We start from the raw sequence: 16817 nt of genomic DNA on the forward strand, positions 1-16817 counted from the left end.
CACAGCATGCTTGAGCGCTCGTGTGGGTCCTGCACACCTGCGACATGACGCGCGCCCCTTGTGCACCTGGGCCTCTTCCCCAGAGACACAGGGAGACCGACCAGGCGGGGCCCCTGTGCTTCTGGGCAACGGGCTTCTCTCCTGCCGTCGGTGCGGCCTAGCCCAGCCGAGTCCGGGGGCGCCGAGAGCCCTGCTCCCTCCCACCGCCTTCCTGCCTGGGGCCAGCGGCTGCCCCCTCCACCAGGGAGGGGATGGGGTAGTCCTGGCCCTGCCCGCCCACCAGGCTGTCCCTGTGCCCCATGCTGACCTGGCCATGCTGACGGCCTCCGTCCCGCGTCCCCAGGAAGGAGCCGGCCAGCTGGGCGGGAGCCACGGGCCTGGAGCTCCCGGGTCTCGGGCTGGGGACTCACGTCCGTGGCGGTGTGATGGGGCAGCAGGGTGCGTGGTGGCGTCAGTGGACTCAGGCGCTTCCTTGTGGCTGGCAGATGTGGACGAGTGCGCGGAGGGGCGCTGCGAGCAGGCCTGCGTCAACTCCCCTGGGAGCTACACCTGCCACTGTGACGGGCGCGGGGGCCTCAAGCTGTCCCGGGACATGAACACCTGCGAGGTAGTGCCTGGCCCGGCCTCCCGGCTGTGCTGTGGCCCCGCGTGGGGCTGGCTGGGAGCGCGTCCTCGGGCCTGTGGGGAGAGGCGGGGTGGGAGGCGTGGCCGTGCCATCCGATGTGTGGTTGTGGCCACCTCAGCTCCTCCCCAGTGTGACTCACTCACACACGCGTGACCGCAGCCCCCACCCGGGCTCTGCGATGCGTGGGCAGCAAGGCGCCCCCTGACCGTGAGGGCAGGCCTGCCCTGGCTGCCCTGTGACCCCCCCCGGGGCTCCCACCGTGTGGCCCTCCAGGTAGTGGAGAAGCCGCATCGTAGAGCAGGGAACATTCTAGAAACAACTTCAAGGTCTCCATTTTTTGCTTGTTTTACAACATTTTATAGTTGTTTTTATTATTCTCCGTACGTTTGAAATATTCCATAATTAAAATATGAAAGCAGAAGGGAAATGCACAGGGAAGGAGGGTGCTGGAGAAGCTGCCAGGAGGGAGCGGGGGCCTCTGAAAACATCGGAGACCAGCCTCCCCTGGGAACCCCCGTGGTGGGCTGGGCTGGGGGCAGCAGGGTCCCTGGGGGTTCCAGTGGGAGCCCGGCCGAGGGCCCCCACCTGAGGCCAGCTCCCCGCTCCTGAAGGACATCCTGCCCTGCGTGCCCTTCAACGTGGCCAAGAGTGTGAAGTCGCTGTACCTGGGCCGCATGTTCAGCGGGACGCCCGTGATCAGGCTGCGCTTCAAACGGCTGCAGCCCACGAGGTGAGAGGACGGCCTGAGCGTCTGGGCCTGGCGGCGGGGGGCAAAGTCAGCCCCGTGCTCGTGTCCCGGCCGGGGAGCCTGCAGTCCAGCACAGCCGCGGGGGCCTCAGGGCTGGTGCCAGCTGTACGCCTCCCTGGGGACTCGCTGCTGGCATTGGGGTGCGGGTGGCATTCGGCCCGCTCACCTGGGCTCTTCCCGAGGCCAGGCGAGCCCCGCCGGGAGGGGTCACGCACCACGACCCGCGTGTAACCCACTCGTTTCTGCCCGCGCTCAGACTGGTGGCTGAGTTCGACTTCAGGACCTTCGATCCTGAGGGCGTCCTGTTTTTCGCCGGAGGCCATCGGGACAGCACCTGGATCGTCCTGGGCCTGCGGGCCGGCCGACTGGAGCTGCAGCTCCGCTACCAGGGCGTGGGCCGCGTCACCAGCAGCGGACCCATCATCAACCACGGCTCGTGGCAGACGGTGAGCGTGGCCCCCTCTGCGCCACCTGGGCCGGCCCGGGGCTCCTGGGCCGAGGACCCAGCATCTACTTGCACTCGCTCACTCAGCAGTTAGTGGGTGCAGCCGCGGCAGGACGGCCCCGCGCCAGAAAGCCTGCGCTCAGATGGGCATTATGTCCTCACAAAAGCAGAGCAGGGCTTCCACCGCAGCGGCCGTGATTCTCAGTGGGGTGACTCCTCTGAGGACACCTGGCTGTGTCTGGAGACACTTCTGCTTATCACAGCTGTGAGGGGGCATGGGGGTTCCCTGGCAGCTGGATTGAGGCCAGGGGGGCTCGGGACTCCCCACCTCGAGGACCCGCCGGTTCAGACTGCCAGTCGCGTCGAGGCTGAGAACCGGCCAAGGTCCCGGGGCCCGGCTCTCGGTATGGGGCAGGGTCAGACGTGACTCGTGACGCCGTCCCAGGCTCTGCCCCCCTGGCCTGCTCCGTTCACGCTGACCTCCAGCCTCTCGAGGGAGGTGCCGTGACCGCCCAGAGCCTGAACTGCAGCCGGTGGCTTTGGAGCTGCTGCTGTGTCCTCCATCATGATGCCTGGCGCAAAGCAGCCTGTGACACGCAGGCTCCCTCCCCAAACTTGGAGGCAACCTTAGTTGGAACTGGGCTTTTAGAAGTAAGTGCTTGAAAGAGAAATGGGAAAAGCATTCTTTTTTCCTCTAGAAGTGAAGATTAAATGGAAAAATTTGCCCTGGTCTCTGCGAATAAAAACAGTGTAGACGTTTGCTAATATTTCCATCCTGTCGGTGGCGTCTAGCTCCTCCTTTCCTGGACTCTTAAAGCACGAGCATCTCCAAAGCAGCAGGAGGGATGCCTTCCGCAAAGTTACAGATAAAACAGTCGATCTAGAGGGAAGCCGTCTCGGGGTTGAGGGAGCTCCACACGTGGGAACCCGCTGCCCCGCGGTTGAGGGCAGGAGGGTCCCGAGCGGGGCTGGGACACTGCCCGAGGGGAAGGGGCTAGAGGAGGCATGACCAGTGGATGCACGTGGCTGCCAGCCCACCCAAGGCACAAACTGGTCCTTGAGGTGCAGGGCCAGTTCCACAACGACCTCTGCCCACTCTCCCTACCCCTGAGGCTCCCCACATGTGCACACTGCTGTCTCCTGACCAAATTCAGACCCAGTACCTAAATGTTTCTCCACCTGAGCCAGAAAGGAAATTGAGGGGCTTCTGGGTCATTAGGAAGATGCATCGTGTATAGAGTGACAGATTTTTTAATTTTCCTACAAGGAAAGCAGGAAAGAGTGCCAAGTTTCAGAAAGAATTCATACGTTCAGTCAGCATTCAGTCCGTGCCAGGCACTATTGCTGGAGATCCCGAGGCAACATGTGTCCTCGTGTATTCAAAGTGCCCAGTGAGGGGTAGGAGAAGCTAAGGGCCAGAGGTGTCAGGGCTGACCCAAGGGGGCAGTGACCTCAGGCCCCCGGAAGGCAGCTCCCTGACTGAGGCTTAATTTAGGGTCCAGAGATGGGGAAGGGGCTCCAGGTGGGCTCACCTGCAGGAGGAGGGGGGGCCAGGGGGAGGGAGTAGCATTGGGAGGGAAACCAAAACCGGCAGGGTCGGAGCCACACCATAGATGCCAGGGAAGCAGTACAGGTGATGAGCATGGACCCCCCGAGGCTGGGGGTCTCTCGGCCCTGGGTGGTGATGGGAACGTGGCCCCCCCGAGGCTGGGGGTCTCTCGGCCCTGGGTGGTGATGGGAACGTGGCCCCCCCGAGGCTGGGGGTCTCTCGGCCCTGGGTGGTGATGGGAACGTGGCCCCCCCGAGGCTGGGGGTCTCTTGGCCCTGGGTGGTGATGGGAATTGGTACCCAAGGCTCGGCGCCCCTTCAGAAGGTGCACATCCACCCTCACAGCACTTGTGCTCTTCAGATCTCTGTTGAGGAGCTCGAACGGAACCTGGTGATCAAGGTGAACAAGGATGCTGTCATGAAGATCGCCGTGGCCGGTGACCTGTTCCAGCTGGACAGAGGACTGTACCATCTGAACCTGACCGTGGGAGGCGTTCCCTTCAAGGAGAAAGACCTCGTCCAGCCTGTAAGTACTGTCCTTAGCCCCTGAGGTCGGAGCCCAGGTGGCTGAGCGCAGGGTTTAACCCTGAGGGCCCCGGGAGAGGACCGGAGGGAGGCAAGCATCTCTAGACCCTAACAAGCCGCAGTGCGGCTACGTCACGCACCGCACCATCTCTCTACGCAACTCATTCGCGTTCTCGTCTAAATTCATGATAAAAATATCTATTTTGCAGAGGAGATAAATCACAAAGAACTTATCCTTTAACAAAAGGAACACTCAACTCTTTTGGGCAGTTCCCAAGTACATTTGGGTTGTAAACCCTGCCGGGATTCCCACAGGGGAAACAAGACCTAACGGGAGGTTGGCATTGGTCATTTCCCAAAGTCCTGTCCCATCTCATCACCCCACTCCCCCGGTGTGCTGATGTCCACGGCCAGAATCCCTGGTGTTCCGGGTCTGATTTCCACACTGAACACGAGACGTGAGTCCAGCACGCTGAGGTTCTGAGTAGAGGGTGGTGGCGGCAGCACCTTCCCTCCAGAGGGCTGGCCCACACCCCAGAGTCCCATCCGTGTGCCTCATGCCTCCTCGTTTTACAGACAAAGGCTGGGGCGACCTGATGTGCGCAGAGCCACGCGGCAAGTGCACAGCTGCGGGTCCCCAGCCCCCGCCCTACACACTCCAGGTGCTTTGGGCGCCTGGCAGGAGCACAGGCACAGCTTCTGTGGAAGGGGCCCCTCGCCCTCATCCTTCCAGGTGGTGGTCAGCGCCCTGTGTCTGTTAGATGAGTGGGGACCGGGTGCAGGCAGAGGAGGACGGGTGGGGCGCGGATGTGCTGCTGCGTGTGCCGTGTACCTGGAGTCGGGCAGCGAATCCCTCTGTGAGCGCGGAGCCTGTAGTGGAAACACCTCCCCCCGCAGGATTCATCCACGTTAGTGGTGGATTTCCACGTGCCTGCGCCGGGAGGGCACTGTGGGAGCGGGCGGCACCAGGAAGCCACCGGGGGTCTCTGTCTTTCCAGATGAACCCCCGTCTGGACGGCTGCCTGAGGAGTTGGCACTGGCTGGACGGTGAGGACACCACCGTCCAGGAGACGGTCAAGGCGAACGTGAACATGCAGTGCTTCTCCTTGACCGAAAGAGGCTCCTTCTTCCCTGGGAGAGGGTTTGCCTCCTACAGCCTGGATTATGGTGAGTCCTGGCTGCTGCATCGGGATGGCTGTGCTTGTCCTTGCAGCCAAAATACGCCGAAATACACTAAAAACCAGAGAAGCAGGAAGCAGTTTCGTACCGGGAAGACGGCAGAAGGGACGGCCTCACGGCCCCCGGGCTACGGGCGGGGCACAGGCCCACTCCCAGGGCGCAGGGCTGGGAAAAAAGGGACGGAGGAGGGTGCCGGTGCTTGGTGGCCGAGACGGGCAGGCGGATGCAGGGCTCTAAGGGGAGCTTCCCAGAAGGTTCTGAGACAAGACAGGCTCAGCCTCATCCAGGTAGATGTAGACGGAGCCCCTCGGGAACGCCCAGCACTGCAGTCACAGCGCCGTGGGCCGTGGGGAGGGGGCAACGGCTCAAGGAGTCCCTGAGCTCGAGCTTCAGAAGGACGAGAAGGGGAGAGGCCCCAAGGAGCCGGGCTTTTCCAGCCGCTACGGAGGCAGCAAAGGAGCTTCTCCTTCACGCCCGGGGAGACAGGAGCAGGCCTCGTAGCAGGCGGGGTGGGCAGCTGGGGGCCAGCGTGCTGCCGCAGGGGACACAGGGTCGGCCCGGAGTCCCTCTGGCTTCTGTGAAGCAGGGCCCTTCATTCCTGGAACAAACCACAACTATCTCTTCCCTTTTATTATCCATCAGTGACAACTTTTACGGTAAAGACAAATAATCCTCCCGTGCTGATAAGTGAGCACTTAGATGTCAGCTTTATGTGAAATGAGTGAATGTTCCAAATCCCGGCGGTACCGTTGCCACCTCCGCTCTGGGGATGTCAACCTGGACGGTGCGGACGTCGGGGGCGGGGGGCGGGGACGGTGGCGGTTCCATTTGAGTCTGGACCCAGGATTTCCCCGACTTCCCCTCTGACAGGGTTGAAGTTAGCCTCTGTTTCCCAGGGGGCACCAGCTGCAGCCCCGAGGTGTCACCGTGCCTGGGCTCACGGGCCTTAGTGACTTCCAGGTTGAGGATGTTGGGAGAGCCCTGGGTCCCGGCCCAGGGACAGCTCGCACAGAACCGTGCGCCTCTTTCCGAGGGTCGGGAAGGCATCCAGAGCCCGGGCTGCCCGGCAGTCCCAGGTGGACACCTGGTCCAGGGAGGGTCCAGGGTCGCCCCCCTCCCCTTCTCCGCAGCCCACTCCTCCTGCCAGGCTCCTGGCATTGCTGTGAAGGCCCCCGCTCCTGGCTCTGCTCCCCCCTCCACACTCTCACCCTGAGAGAGTCCCCGGGGTACCCCCACCCCTCTCTGTTCCTAGACTCTGAGCCTTTCGTGGTTGAAGGCGCACACGTGACCCCCCACCCCACCCCGGCCCTGCTTGTCAGCCCAGGAGGGCAGGTGGCCTGCTGCCTCCTTCAGACCTCACTGCCCCGGTGGCCTGCAAGTTCAAGGAGGGCCCGTCCAGCTCGGAGGACGTGGGGCCTGCTCCCTCCTCCTTAGCAAGTCGGGCCATCCTCTCAAGACCTTGTGTCACTGTCCCCTTTCTGTCTTTAATTGTCAAAAGCATCACCACGTCACTGAAGCGTTTTTAGAAAAGAACCATTGACCCCTAATCGCACCACCTCATACAAAACACGTCACTCTTTCAGTCTTTGTTTTTGTACGTGCAACCCTAGAGCATCCTGTGATGTTTAATATCACATCATGGAGCATAAGTGTTTCATTCCTTTTTCACTAACACTGTGGTAACGCAGACACCGCAGGCACGGTCTCCACTGGCTGCAGTGCTGTCCCTGCGCCCGTCACCGTGCCTGCTGCGGTCTGCTCGCGCTTTTGCTGCATGGTTTTGATCTTCAAGTTCTGTGACAACAAAGGCCAAATGGTAGTTAGAACTCTATGCTTTTTAATGTGTCTTGAACTATACCGTCAACGTTCTCACGTTACAACACAGAAAGGACACATTAGGAAATGACAGATACTGTCCTCAGCAGCAGGTCCCGGTGGATCTGGACTCACTGGGTCTCAAAGCCTGAGAAGCCCTCGGTGAGGGGCGTGTGGTTGACCCCACTGTGCACCCGAGAAAACTCCCCAGGGGAGCCGAGGCGTCGGTGCCTTAAGCACACTGCTGGCAACCAGGCCGCGGGCCTCCTCTGTCCGGGGACTCAGCAGGGAACATACTCCCCCCGCCGCAGGGGTGCAGGGGGAGCTCGGCAGCAGAGGAGAAGGCTGGGTCAGTTCCTTTTTCCAATTCTGTGTGCGTTCGATTCGATGAACAATTATGGGGACTGGCCGTACAGGCCCCTCTGGGATGCGGACGCACACACGACTTGAGGGGCACACAGTCCACTGGGGGGAGAGACCGGCCCACGGCGAGGTCCGAGCCCAAATGTTCGCAGACGTGGCCTCAGCATCCTTCTGCCGAAGCAGCCCCTGCCTGACATCCTCACGAGGTAGAAACACTTAAAAACCAAGAGGGCGGAGGTTGTCTGGCCTCTTCAGCAGCAGGTGATCACACGTGGGGAGGAAACGTGAGGTGGCGTTCGCCCTCCGAGAACCAGAATGCAGCCCTGCTACCACAAGTGCTTTGGAGCAGTTTGTGCAAGAGGCGTGCACCATGTATACTCATTCCGATGCGTCGTGTACGTGACACGCACCGTATGGTTTAATCCACACGCGGTACCTACTGCGGCCCGTCTAACACACCCGAACAAAACCTCACCCGCGGACGCGTCGACTGTGACGGTAGAAAAGCGCAGCTCGGGATGTAGGATCGTATGTGCTGTTGAGTGGGGCTCGTGGAAGCGTCCATTTTCTTCGCGTCTTTAACTTTGCAAAGTCCTTCAGCTTGCGGGGCTGCACAAGGCCGCAGCTGAGGTGCAGAGGGTCGAAGGCTGAGACGCCTGCCCCATTCAACTGACCTGCGGGGAGGGAGTCGGGGGCGCCCGGGGGCTGAGCACGGCCCAAGTGGCGCGTCTGAGGTCCCGGCGGGACTAGGTGGCCCGGTGGTCACGCGAAGGGGCGCTCGGGGGAGCGGGCGGCATGGCCATCCTCAGGCGGCCTGGGGCCTCTGGACTGCGGCCCAGACCTGAGTCCAGAGCCCGGCCCCCGTCACTTCCCAGCTGTTGGCGCGAACCGCGGGTTCTGGGAGGCTGTTACCGGCTTCCCACCTCCTCCGCCGCCCGGCGTCCTCTGCTGCCCGGGGCCGCGGGGGAGCTGAGCTCGCCGCGTCTCGCTCCCCGCCTCTCGGGTCTGGATCGCCCTGTGATGTGCCGCCTTCATTGCAGCTCGGACATCGCCGGACGTCGGGACCGAGACCACCTGGGAAGTAGAGGCCGTGGCTCGGATCCGCCCCGCCGCCGACACGGGGATGCTGCTTGCGCTGGTGGGCAATGACCAGGCCGTGGCCCTCTCCGTGGCCCTGGTCGACTACCACTCCACCAAGAAGCTCAAAAAGCAGGTACCACTCACTGCCCAACCCCACCCCCGACCCCTGAGGACGAACTGCTGCCCCAGCGCCCAGTGCCCAGCCAGGCTGCGGCCCGCACCGTGGCCCTCGAGGTTCCAGCCCACCCTCCCCGTCTCTCTCCAGGGTCAGAGCAGCCGCGCGTGGCTCGGGGACAGTGTTGCGTTCCCGAAAGCCAGTTGTGCGGTGGGGAGACTTTCCCACCCGCTCAGTGGTGTAGCAGTTTGAATTAATTGCTCGTATGTAAGCCAAAGGACTTTGCTCATAGATCAGATCTTCCTTTTGAAAAAGATGTGCAAACGTGCCCCAGACCCTTGTCACGCGGCCCCCTGGGGACGCAGGCGGAGCTCTGGGCACATGCCCCTGGACACGCTGTCCATCACCTCCACGCAGCCCCCCTCTCCCGACTCTCCCAACACCACGCCAACACCGTGCTGACTGGACTCACTGTTTTCTCAGAGAACAGCTAAGAGGTGGCGGAAATAGGTTTATTTTCTCACCTCTGTCCTAAGAGGGGTGTGTTCACCAAGTCAGCCTGCCCGCGGGGGCCACCCAGCTCCCCTCTTAGCGGGTCTGCAAGCTGATGGGCGCGGATCCGCGCCCTGCCCAGGCCGGCTTTCCCCCGTCCCGGTACTTGGGACAAACGGCCCCGAGGCCCACCCAGCTGAGACCACCTCCCCGGGCGGGGAGAGGGAGGGAGGGGAGGGCCATCAGTCATCACAGCGCCTCTGCCCTGTGTTGTCAGAGGCGTGTTCTGCCTGGCGTGTGCATTTGCTGCCCGGGCCCCTCTGTGGTGCTTTGTGGCAGCTCCACATGGAGGGGCAGCCCTAGCCTGTGTCCCGGCTGTGGACACGCTGGTGACTGGGGTCACCTCTGCCCAGGCCGATGCATGTGCATTCCCGTTTCTGGAGCGTGTTTCGCCCCAGCTCCCGCCCGAGGGTGTGTGGTTTTATTTGTTCGTCCTCCATCACGTTGCAGGGTCCAGGTGGCCCCCTCCTTCACCCGAGTAGAGACTGAGTCCCTGTCACACCCCGGCCGCAGGCGACCCTGCCCGCAGGAGGCCCGCAGGACAGGGCAGGACAACAGGGCCCGCGGGCACTTGGCCACCACTCCACCTGCCCTGCCCCTGCTCAGGCGTGCTTCTCCCCACAGCTGGTCGTCCTGGCCGTGGAGAGCGTCACCCTGGTCCTGATGGAGATCAAGGTCTGTGACGGCCAGGAGCATGTTGTGACCGTTTCTGTGAACAAGGACGAGGCCACCCTGGAGGTGGACGGCACGAAGGGCCAGAGTGAAGTGAGCCCAGCAGGGCTGCAGGAGAGGCTGGCCGTCCTCGGGAGGCACCTGCAGGGCTCCGTGCTCACCTTCGTCGGGGGGCTGCCAGGTAGGGTGCCCCAACTTGCTCGCCCCAAGCAGAACTGGGCTGCTCTGTACTAAAAGGAGGAGGGAAGCAGCCAGCCCGTGGCTGCATCAGGTGCTCGCTGGGTGTCGGCCCCGGCCTGCCATTGTGTGTGGCGTTCAGGTTAAGAACACGCTTGCAGGGCCAAGTGGCAGCCTGAAGCTTCCCCTCCCCGGCTCCCGCACCCTCCAGGAGCCCCACCCCCAACCGTGGGCATCAGACGGTGGCTCCGGCCAAGGCTAGTGAGGAGGGTTCAGCCCACTGGGCCACGCTGGGGGCTGGGTGCCCCAGCGCCCCAGCCAGCCTCGCCCCTGAGGCCTGGTGTCCAGTTGCCATGGCAGCAGGCAGAGTGACCCCGGCCCCTCCTGCATCCGGGGCTCAGGTCTGGTCAGGTGGAGCCAGGAATCGGGGCGAAGTGGTGGCAGGAGGACGAGGCCAGGGCCTCACGTAAGGCCCCGTCCGCTCCCACCCCTCAGGGTGGGTGTCCACTTGCCACAGACGGCGGCATCTCTGTCTTGGCTGGCAGACTCAGAGTGCATTTGGTTTTAATAAGCAGAGCTTTGAAGAGGACGAGAGAAAGCCTGGAAGCCCTGGGCATGACTCATTCGGGCCGAGAAGATAATATTTAATTGATCTGACTATCTGTGTGCGCTCCTGGGGGCCGGGGTGCGGCGTCAAGCCTGGCGGCAGCGGTTCACCACCTGCCTAGGGCGTGTGCCCGAGCCAGACGGAGGGGTTCCGCAGGGATGGGAAACCGTGCCCTCGAGGCGGCCGGAGACGCAGAGCGGGGAGCCCAGGCCCCAGACGCCGGGCATCTCGCCCCCTGAGACGTGTTTGTTCTTCCCCCGCGGCCCAGATGTGCCAGTGACCTCGGCCCCGGTCACAGCCTTCTACCGCGGCTGCATGACGCTGGAGGTCAACCGGAAGGTCCTGGACCTGGACGAGGCCATCTACAAGCACAGCGACATCACGGCCCACTCCTGCCCCCCAGCTGAGCCGGCCGCCTAGGCTTCTGCTGCCGCCGGACGCCCGCACAGCCACGTGCGCTTAGCTTTCTTCCCAGACCAGGAAGGACAGCGGGAGGCCCCCGCACCCCTGCCCGAGACACTGATCCCTCGCCCGCCAGCTCCCCTCACGGCCTCCCTGCCCGTGTGTAACATATGTGTAAATAGCGGACTCACCTCAGCACCACCCGAGCGGACCCGGGAAGAGAATTCTGTTATTTTTATTACCAGATGCTTCTCTCTGACCTAAAACTATGGAAAAATAAAACGTTTACGGAAACTTCCGAGCTCTGTGTCGGCGCTTTCTGCCCCTTGGCACTCAGCGGCGCAGCCGTCGTGGGGTCCGAGGCCGAGAGCGGTCCGCCAGGCCCATCGGCTTTAACTCCAGGCGGCATCCCTTCCGCCTGCCGCCGGCGTCCCCGAGACGGGGATGAGCCGCTTTCCGGGAGGCGGCAGTGCCGGTCGCCTGCCTGCGCGGCCACGGGCAGGCACCACAGGTCAGCGCCACCGGCTCCCCGTGCAAACCCGCAGCCTCGGTTCTCCCACCTTCTCGTTTCGGGAGGCCGTGCGCGGTGCCGGAAGGCACCTGCTCGTTGTAGAGCGAGCCGGGTCTGCCGGGGGTCGAGCGCACGGGCCTTTCGCTCTGGCTCCAGGAGCATGGGGGGCAGTAACGACACCACGACGCCAGCCCAGGTCACGGGGGAGAGCAAGCCCGGCGTTTGCAGCTGCTGCGGACACGTCTGGGGCTGTGGGCGCTGTCGCAGCAGAGGGTCCCAGGGGAGTTTCCGGCATCCGGTGGGGCTTCCCTCCACCCCAAGACTGAGGTTCTATTTTTTTAAATACTAAACCCTGAAGTGTGTTCCCAGGCAGGCAGCCCAGGGTCCCACGGCCCCATTTCAGCTTCATGGCTTTAATCCCTCAAAGCGGCTTCGGGGTCTCTGCACCCGCCCGCCTTCCCCCCACGCCGCTGCTGAACGTGAGTTTACAGTCACAACCTGACCCAGAGACAAGCAGGGGCGGAAGGAGGGGCGGGGGCCGAGGACCCCAGCCCAGCCACGTGCGGAGCCCGTGGGACGCAGAGTGGCCGCGGCACCTCAGGTGGAGAAGCTCCCTCTCGATCCTGGCTGGCGGGACTGGCAAGTGGAGTGACCCCGGGGACCGTGGGCAGAGGCAGCTGGCGTGCCCTGGAAGGGACGGGGTCTCCATGACACAGGGGAGGGGTTGGCAACCACAGATGCCCATCAGGCGGGACCCGTGGGCCGAGCTCACCTAAGACGACCAGACTGAGGCCCGAAGGTACAAGGTGACGGCCAGGACCCCAGAGGCAGAGGCGCTCGGACCCCAGGGCCCAGCAGGGCTGGCACGTGCAGCCGGGGTCAGCCCCTCCCAGGGCCACCCATGTCCTCCTGCCAGCCTGAACCCACTTGTCTGCTCCCCGACCTGCCTCAAACCGTGTGTCTCTGTGTGTGTGTCTCTGTGTGTGTGTCTGTGTGTGTGTGCATGAGCGTGCATGTATGTGTCTGGGCCCCTCCTCTGCCAGGCCAGCTGTGGGCACGGTGCACTCCTTCAGGCGTCCCTGAACCTCACTGGGCTGTGGGTGAGAGTTCTGCTGACTCAGGACTTCAGGAAACTAGCCCGAGAGTTCTTCAAGTGATTTGCACAGAAGGGCTGGCAGGGAGGTCAGTCAGGGGACTCGGCGAGCCCTGGTCCTCGTGCAAAGTCCGCCTCCAGCCAGCCTCTTCCCAGAGCACCGTGGAGCCCCCTCCTCCATCCGTGACCGGAGTGGACGTGTGGTCTGGCTCACAGCCTAAGTGGACCCCAGCCCAGGCCCCTGTGCCAGCTCCGGGTTGGGGGCTGGCCTGGTGGGCTGAACTGGTCAGGCTGCGGCCTGGAGCTGTAGGACGTGCCTCACACTGTCCGTTGGGGGCTTGAGAGCCCAGTTCCTGGGGACTCTGATGTTGACCAGGAGGACCAGGCACGGTTGCCATCAGCTCAGGGAGCAGGGGTCTCCCCTGCCACCCGTGGTCTCCCAGAGCCGCTGAGCACCACTCTGAGAAATGGGGGCACGCAGTCCCGCCCACGACCCCAGGAGACCCCCTGCTGCCCACCCTCTGGCCCCATGTGGCCTCAGGAGCCCAAAGCCACCCTGGGGCCTGCTCTCAGCCCAGTCACCACAGCATTCCCGCCATCCTCTCTGGTTTTTGTCCACTCCGGAGGCAGCTCTGGAATGTTCTTACGGAATGCTCCCCAGGCCAGCCCCCACCCGCTCACAAAGGCCAGGATGGCCAGAGAGCAGACAAGACACATGCTGAGCTCTGGGACTGGAAACTCTGGCCTCACAGACACACGGAGCCGAGGCCAGCTCTCAGGGGCTTTCTGACCACCTTGGGTTCATCTTCTCTCCGGGGAGAGCGAGGGCCACAACTGTTTCCTACTGAGGTTTCCATAGACTTCCACTGGGCGCCAGGGGTTATTCTAACTACTGCCAAGAAAAAGTTTATGGCCAGTGGAGAGCCAAAATCTGCAAGACATTCCCCAGCTGTACTGGCTAGATTGGCGTCCTTGCTGCTACCCAGTCCGGGCCAGACTGCACACGAGGCTGGGGCAGACAGAGAGTTGCACGTCTTCTGACTATGTGCCATGGAGATGGAGCCGGGATGAGTCTGACTGTGCGCCATGGAGATGGAGCCGGGATGAGTCTGACTGTGCGCCATGGAGATGGAGCCGGGATGGGTCTGACTGTGCGCCATGGAGATGGAGCCGGGATGGGTCTGACTGTGCGCCATGGAGATGGAGCCGGGATGGGTCTGACTGTGCGCCATGGAGATGGAGCCGGGATGGGTCTGACTGTGTGCCATGGACGTGGAGCCGGGATGGGTCTGACTGTGCGCCATGGAGGTGGAGCCGGGATGGGTCTGACTGTGCGCCATGGACGTGGAGCCGGGATGGGTCTGACTCTGCGCCATGGAGGTGGAGCCGGGATGGGTCTGACTGTGCGCCATGGAGGTGGAGCCGGGATGGGTCTGACTGCGCCATGGAGGTGGAGCCGGGATGGGTCTGACTGTGCGCCATGGACGTGGAGCCGGGATGGGTCTGACTGTGCGCCATGGAGATGGAGCTGGGATGGGTCTGACTGTGCGCCAGGGAGGTGGAGCCGGGATGGGTCTGACTGTGCGCCATGGAGGTGGAGCCGGGATGGGTCTGACTGTGCGCCAGGGAGGTGGAGCCGGGATGGGTCTGACTGCGTCATGGAGGTGGAGCCGGGATGGGTCTGACTGTGCGCCATGGACGTGGAGCCGGGATGGGTCTGACTGTGCGCCATGGAGATGGAGCTGGGATGGGTCTGACTGTGCGCCAGGAAGGAGGAACTCAGGTGGATTATGCTGCTGACACTTGTGGTCTGCATTGATCTCAGAGTTTCGCTTTTTTTGTTTTAAATAGAAGAGCTGTGATATTTGTTTGTATTTCATTCTTTTGTTTGTTTTTCAGATACTACCGATTGATTGATAACGGCTTTTTGTGTGAAGGGCCGTTCTGTGCCCTTAGGGTATTTGGCGGCATGCCTGCAACCTCCGTCCTTGCCGCCAGTACTCCCCCAAATACACACACAGACACACACACTTGAGACAGTCAAAACATCTTCAGACACTGCCACACGTCCCCTGGAGCAAATCATCCCTGTTGAAATCTCTGCATTAAAGAAATAGGAAATTTGACCCCAGCTCATATGACAGAAAAAATTAACTCTATGTAGAGCATATATTTAAATCTAAAGGTAATCTGTAAAGCATTTAGAAGATAATGTAAAACTGTAGGCTGTGGGCCTACAGGCACCCCTGTTCTTGTTAATAAAGCTTTATTGACGCACGGTCACACCCGTTAACTTATGATTCTCTACAGCTTCTCTCCTGCTACAATGGCAGGGCTGAGCGGTAGCTTCACAGCTACGGACCCTCAAAACCTGAACCATGTACTATCTGTTCCTTCACAGAGAAACTTTGCTGACCCCTGTGATAGAAGAGTATTTTCATGAACTAGGGTAAAGAAATATTGCTTTAAAATAGAAAATAAAACAAAATGCTCTCATGATAAAGAAAAATATTTAAAAATTGGGCTGCATTAAAATTAAGAACTTCAAGAAAACAAAGTTGGAGGAAGCTACCCGACTTCAAGTCTTGCTATGAAGCTCCAGCGGTCAGTACAGCCTGGTGTTGCCAAAAGAATAAACAAAGAGATAAATGAACAGAACAGAGAGCCCAGAAACAGACCCACAAAAATAGTCGCCTGATCTTCAACAAAGGATCAAAGGTAACACAATGGAGCAAAGACAGTCTCCTCACAAAGAAGGCTGGAACACCTGGACTCCACGTGCAAATAAACGAGTCTAGACACAGACCTCACACCCTTCACAAAGGCAACTCAAAATGGATCACAGATCTAAAGTAAGACACAAAACTATAAAACTAGAAGACGGCACAGGAGAAAATCTAAATGGCCTTGGATTTGGGATAACCTTTTAGATACAACACCAAAGGCAAAATCCATGAAAGAAATAATGGATAAGTTGGGCTTCATTAAAATGAAAACTTTCTGCTCCGCAAAGACACCATCAAGGGGATGAAAAAACAAGCCACAGATGAAGAAGAAATTTGCAGAAGACATATCTGATGAAGCACTGTTACCCCAAATATACAAAGAACTCTTAAAACTCAACTATAAGAAAATAAACAACCTAATTAAAAAATGGATCAAAGACCTTAACAGACACCTTGCCAAAGATACACAGATAGCAAATAAGCACATGAAAACGTGCTCATATGTCATATGTCATCAGGGCGAACGCAAATTAAAACAATAGTAAGATGCCACGGCACACCTATTAGAACAGCCAGAATCCTGAACACAGACAACACCAAGTGCTGGTGAGGACATGGGACGGCAGGAACTCTCAGCACTGCTGGTGGGAACGCAGGATGGTGTAGCCACCATGGGAGACAGTTTCTTACAAAACTAAACATACTCTCGCCACGTGATCCAGCAGTCGTGCTCCAGGGTACTTCCCCAAAGGCACTGAAAACTAATGTCCACATAAAAATGTACACGCAAATGTTTATAGCAACTTTATTCATAATTACCAAAACTTGGAAGCAACTAAGATGCCCTTCAGTAGGTGAACGGATAAACAAACTGTGTTACACTCAGACGACGGACCATTAGTCAGTGATAAAAAGAATGAGCTATCCAGTCATGGAAAGACATAGAAGAAACTTAAATGCACATTTGCTCAGTGAAAGAAGCCAATCTGAAAAGGCTACGTAGTGTATGATTCCAGCTACGTGACACTCTGGCAAAGACAAAACTATGGAGCTAGTACGATAAAAAGACCAGCGGTTAACGAGGGTTAGGGGAGGAGGCGTGAGAGTGTGGAGCATGGGGGGTTTTTAGGGCAGTGAAGGTGCTCCACATGAGACGGTAATGGCGGACACGGGACGGTAAACATTTGTCCAGATCCACACAATGTACAACACTGAGTGACCCCGAATAGAGCCGACGGACTCTGGGTGACGGGGACGGATGGTAACGGCCGGCCCCTCGGGTGGGGGATGGTGATGGGGGGGGAGGCTGCGCCTGCGTGGGGCAGGGGGCCTGTGGGAACTCTGTGGCCCTTCCTCTCCATTTTGCTGTGAATCTACACCTGCTATAAAAAGTAAAGTCTATTAAAAATAAACAAGCATATCCGTCAGTAGATACATCAAGAACATCTGTTCACCGAGGTACCATAAAGAGGGTGACGAGACCAGCTCCGAACAGAAGATACTGGGAACCACGTGAACCCGCTAACGTGGGCTAACCCAGAAGGGAGAACGAGTTCTTCCTGCAGATCAGTGAGAGAAAGTAACGACCCAACAGAAGAACGGGCAGAAGACCAGGCGGGCGCTGCACAGAACAG

General features: G+C 60.2%; 1 protein-coding gene across 1 annotated transcript in view; it reads left to right on the top strand.

The window, feature by feature from the left end:
• GAS6 (growth arrest specific 6) overlaps nt 1–11147 on the top strand; it is a 32804-nt gene extending 21657 nt beyond the window's left edge. Inside the window, exons 8-15 of the mRNA XM_082675970.1 lie at nt 486–607; nt 1237–1355; nt 1630–1819; nt 3728–3892; nt 4890–5058; nt 8289–8461; nt 9620–9848; nt 10720–11147. Of these exons, the coding sequence (XP_082532096.1) occupies nt 486–607; nt 1237–1355; nt 1630–1819; nt 3728–3892; nt 4890–5058; nt 8289–8461; nt 9620–9848; nt 10720–10871 (1319 nt within the window). The 3' untranslated portion in view covers nt 10872–11147. The remainder of the gene's footprint in view (nt 1–485; nt 608–1236; nt 1356–1629; nt 1820–3727; nt 3893–4889; nt 5059–8288; nt 8462–9619; nt 9849–10719) is intronic.
• Nucleotides 11148–16817: the final 5670 nt, after the last annotated feature.

The sequence above is a fragment of the Grampus griseus genome, assembly GCF_964374135.1.
Source record: "Grampus griseus genome assembly, chromosome: 18".
Classification (NCBI taxonomy): domain Eukaryota; kingdom Metazoa; phylum Chordata; class Mammalia; order Artiodactyla; family Delphinidae; genus Grampus; species Grampus griseus.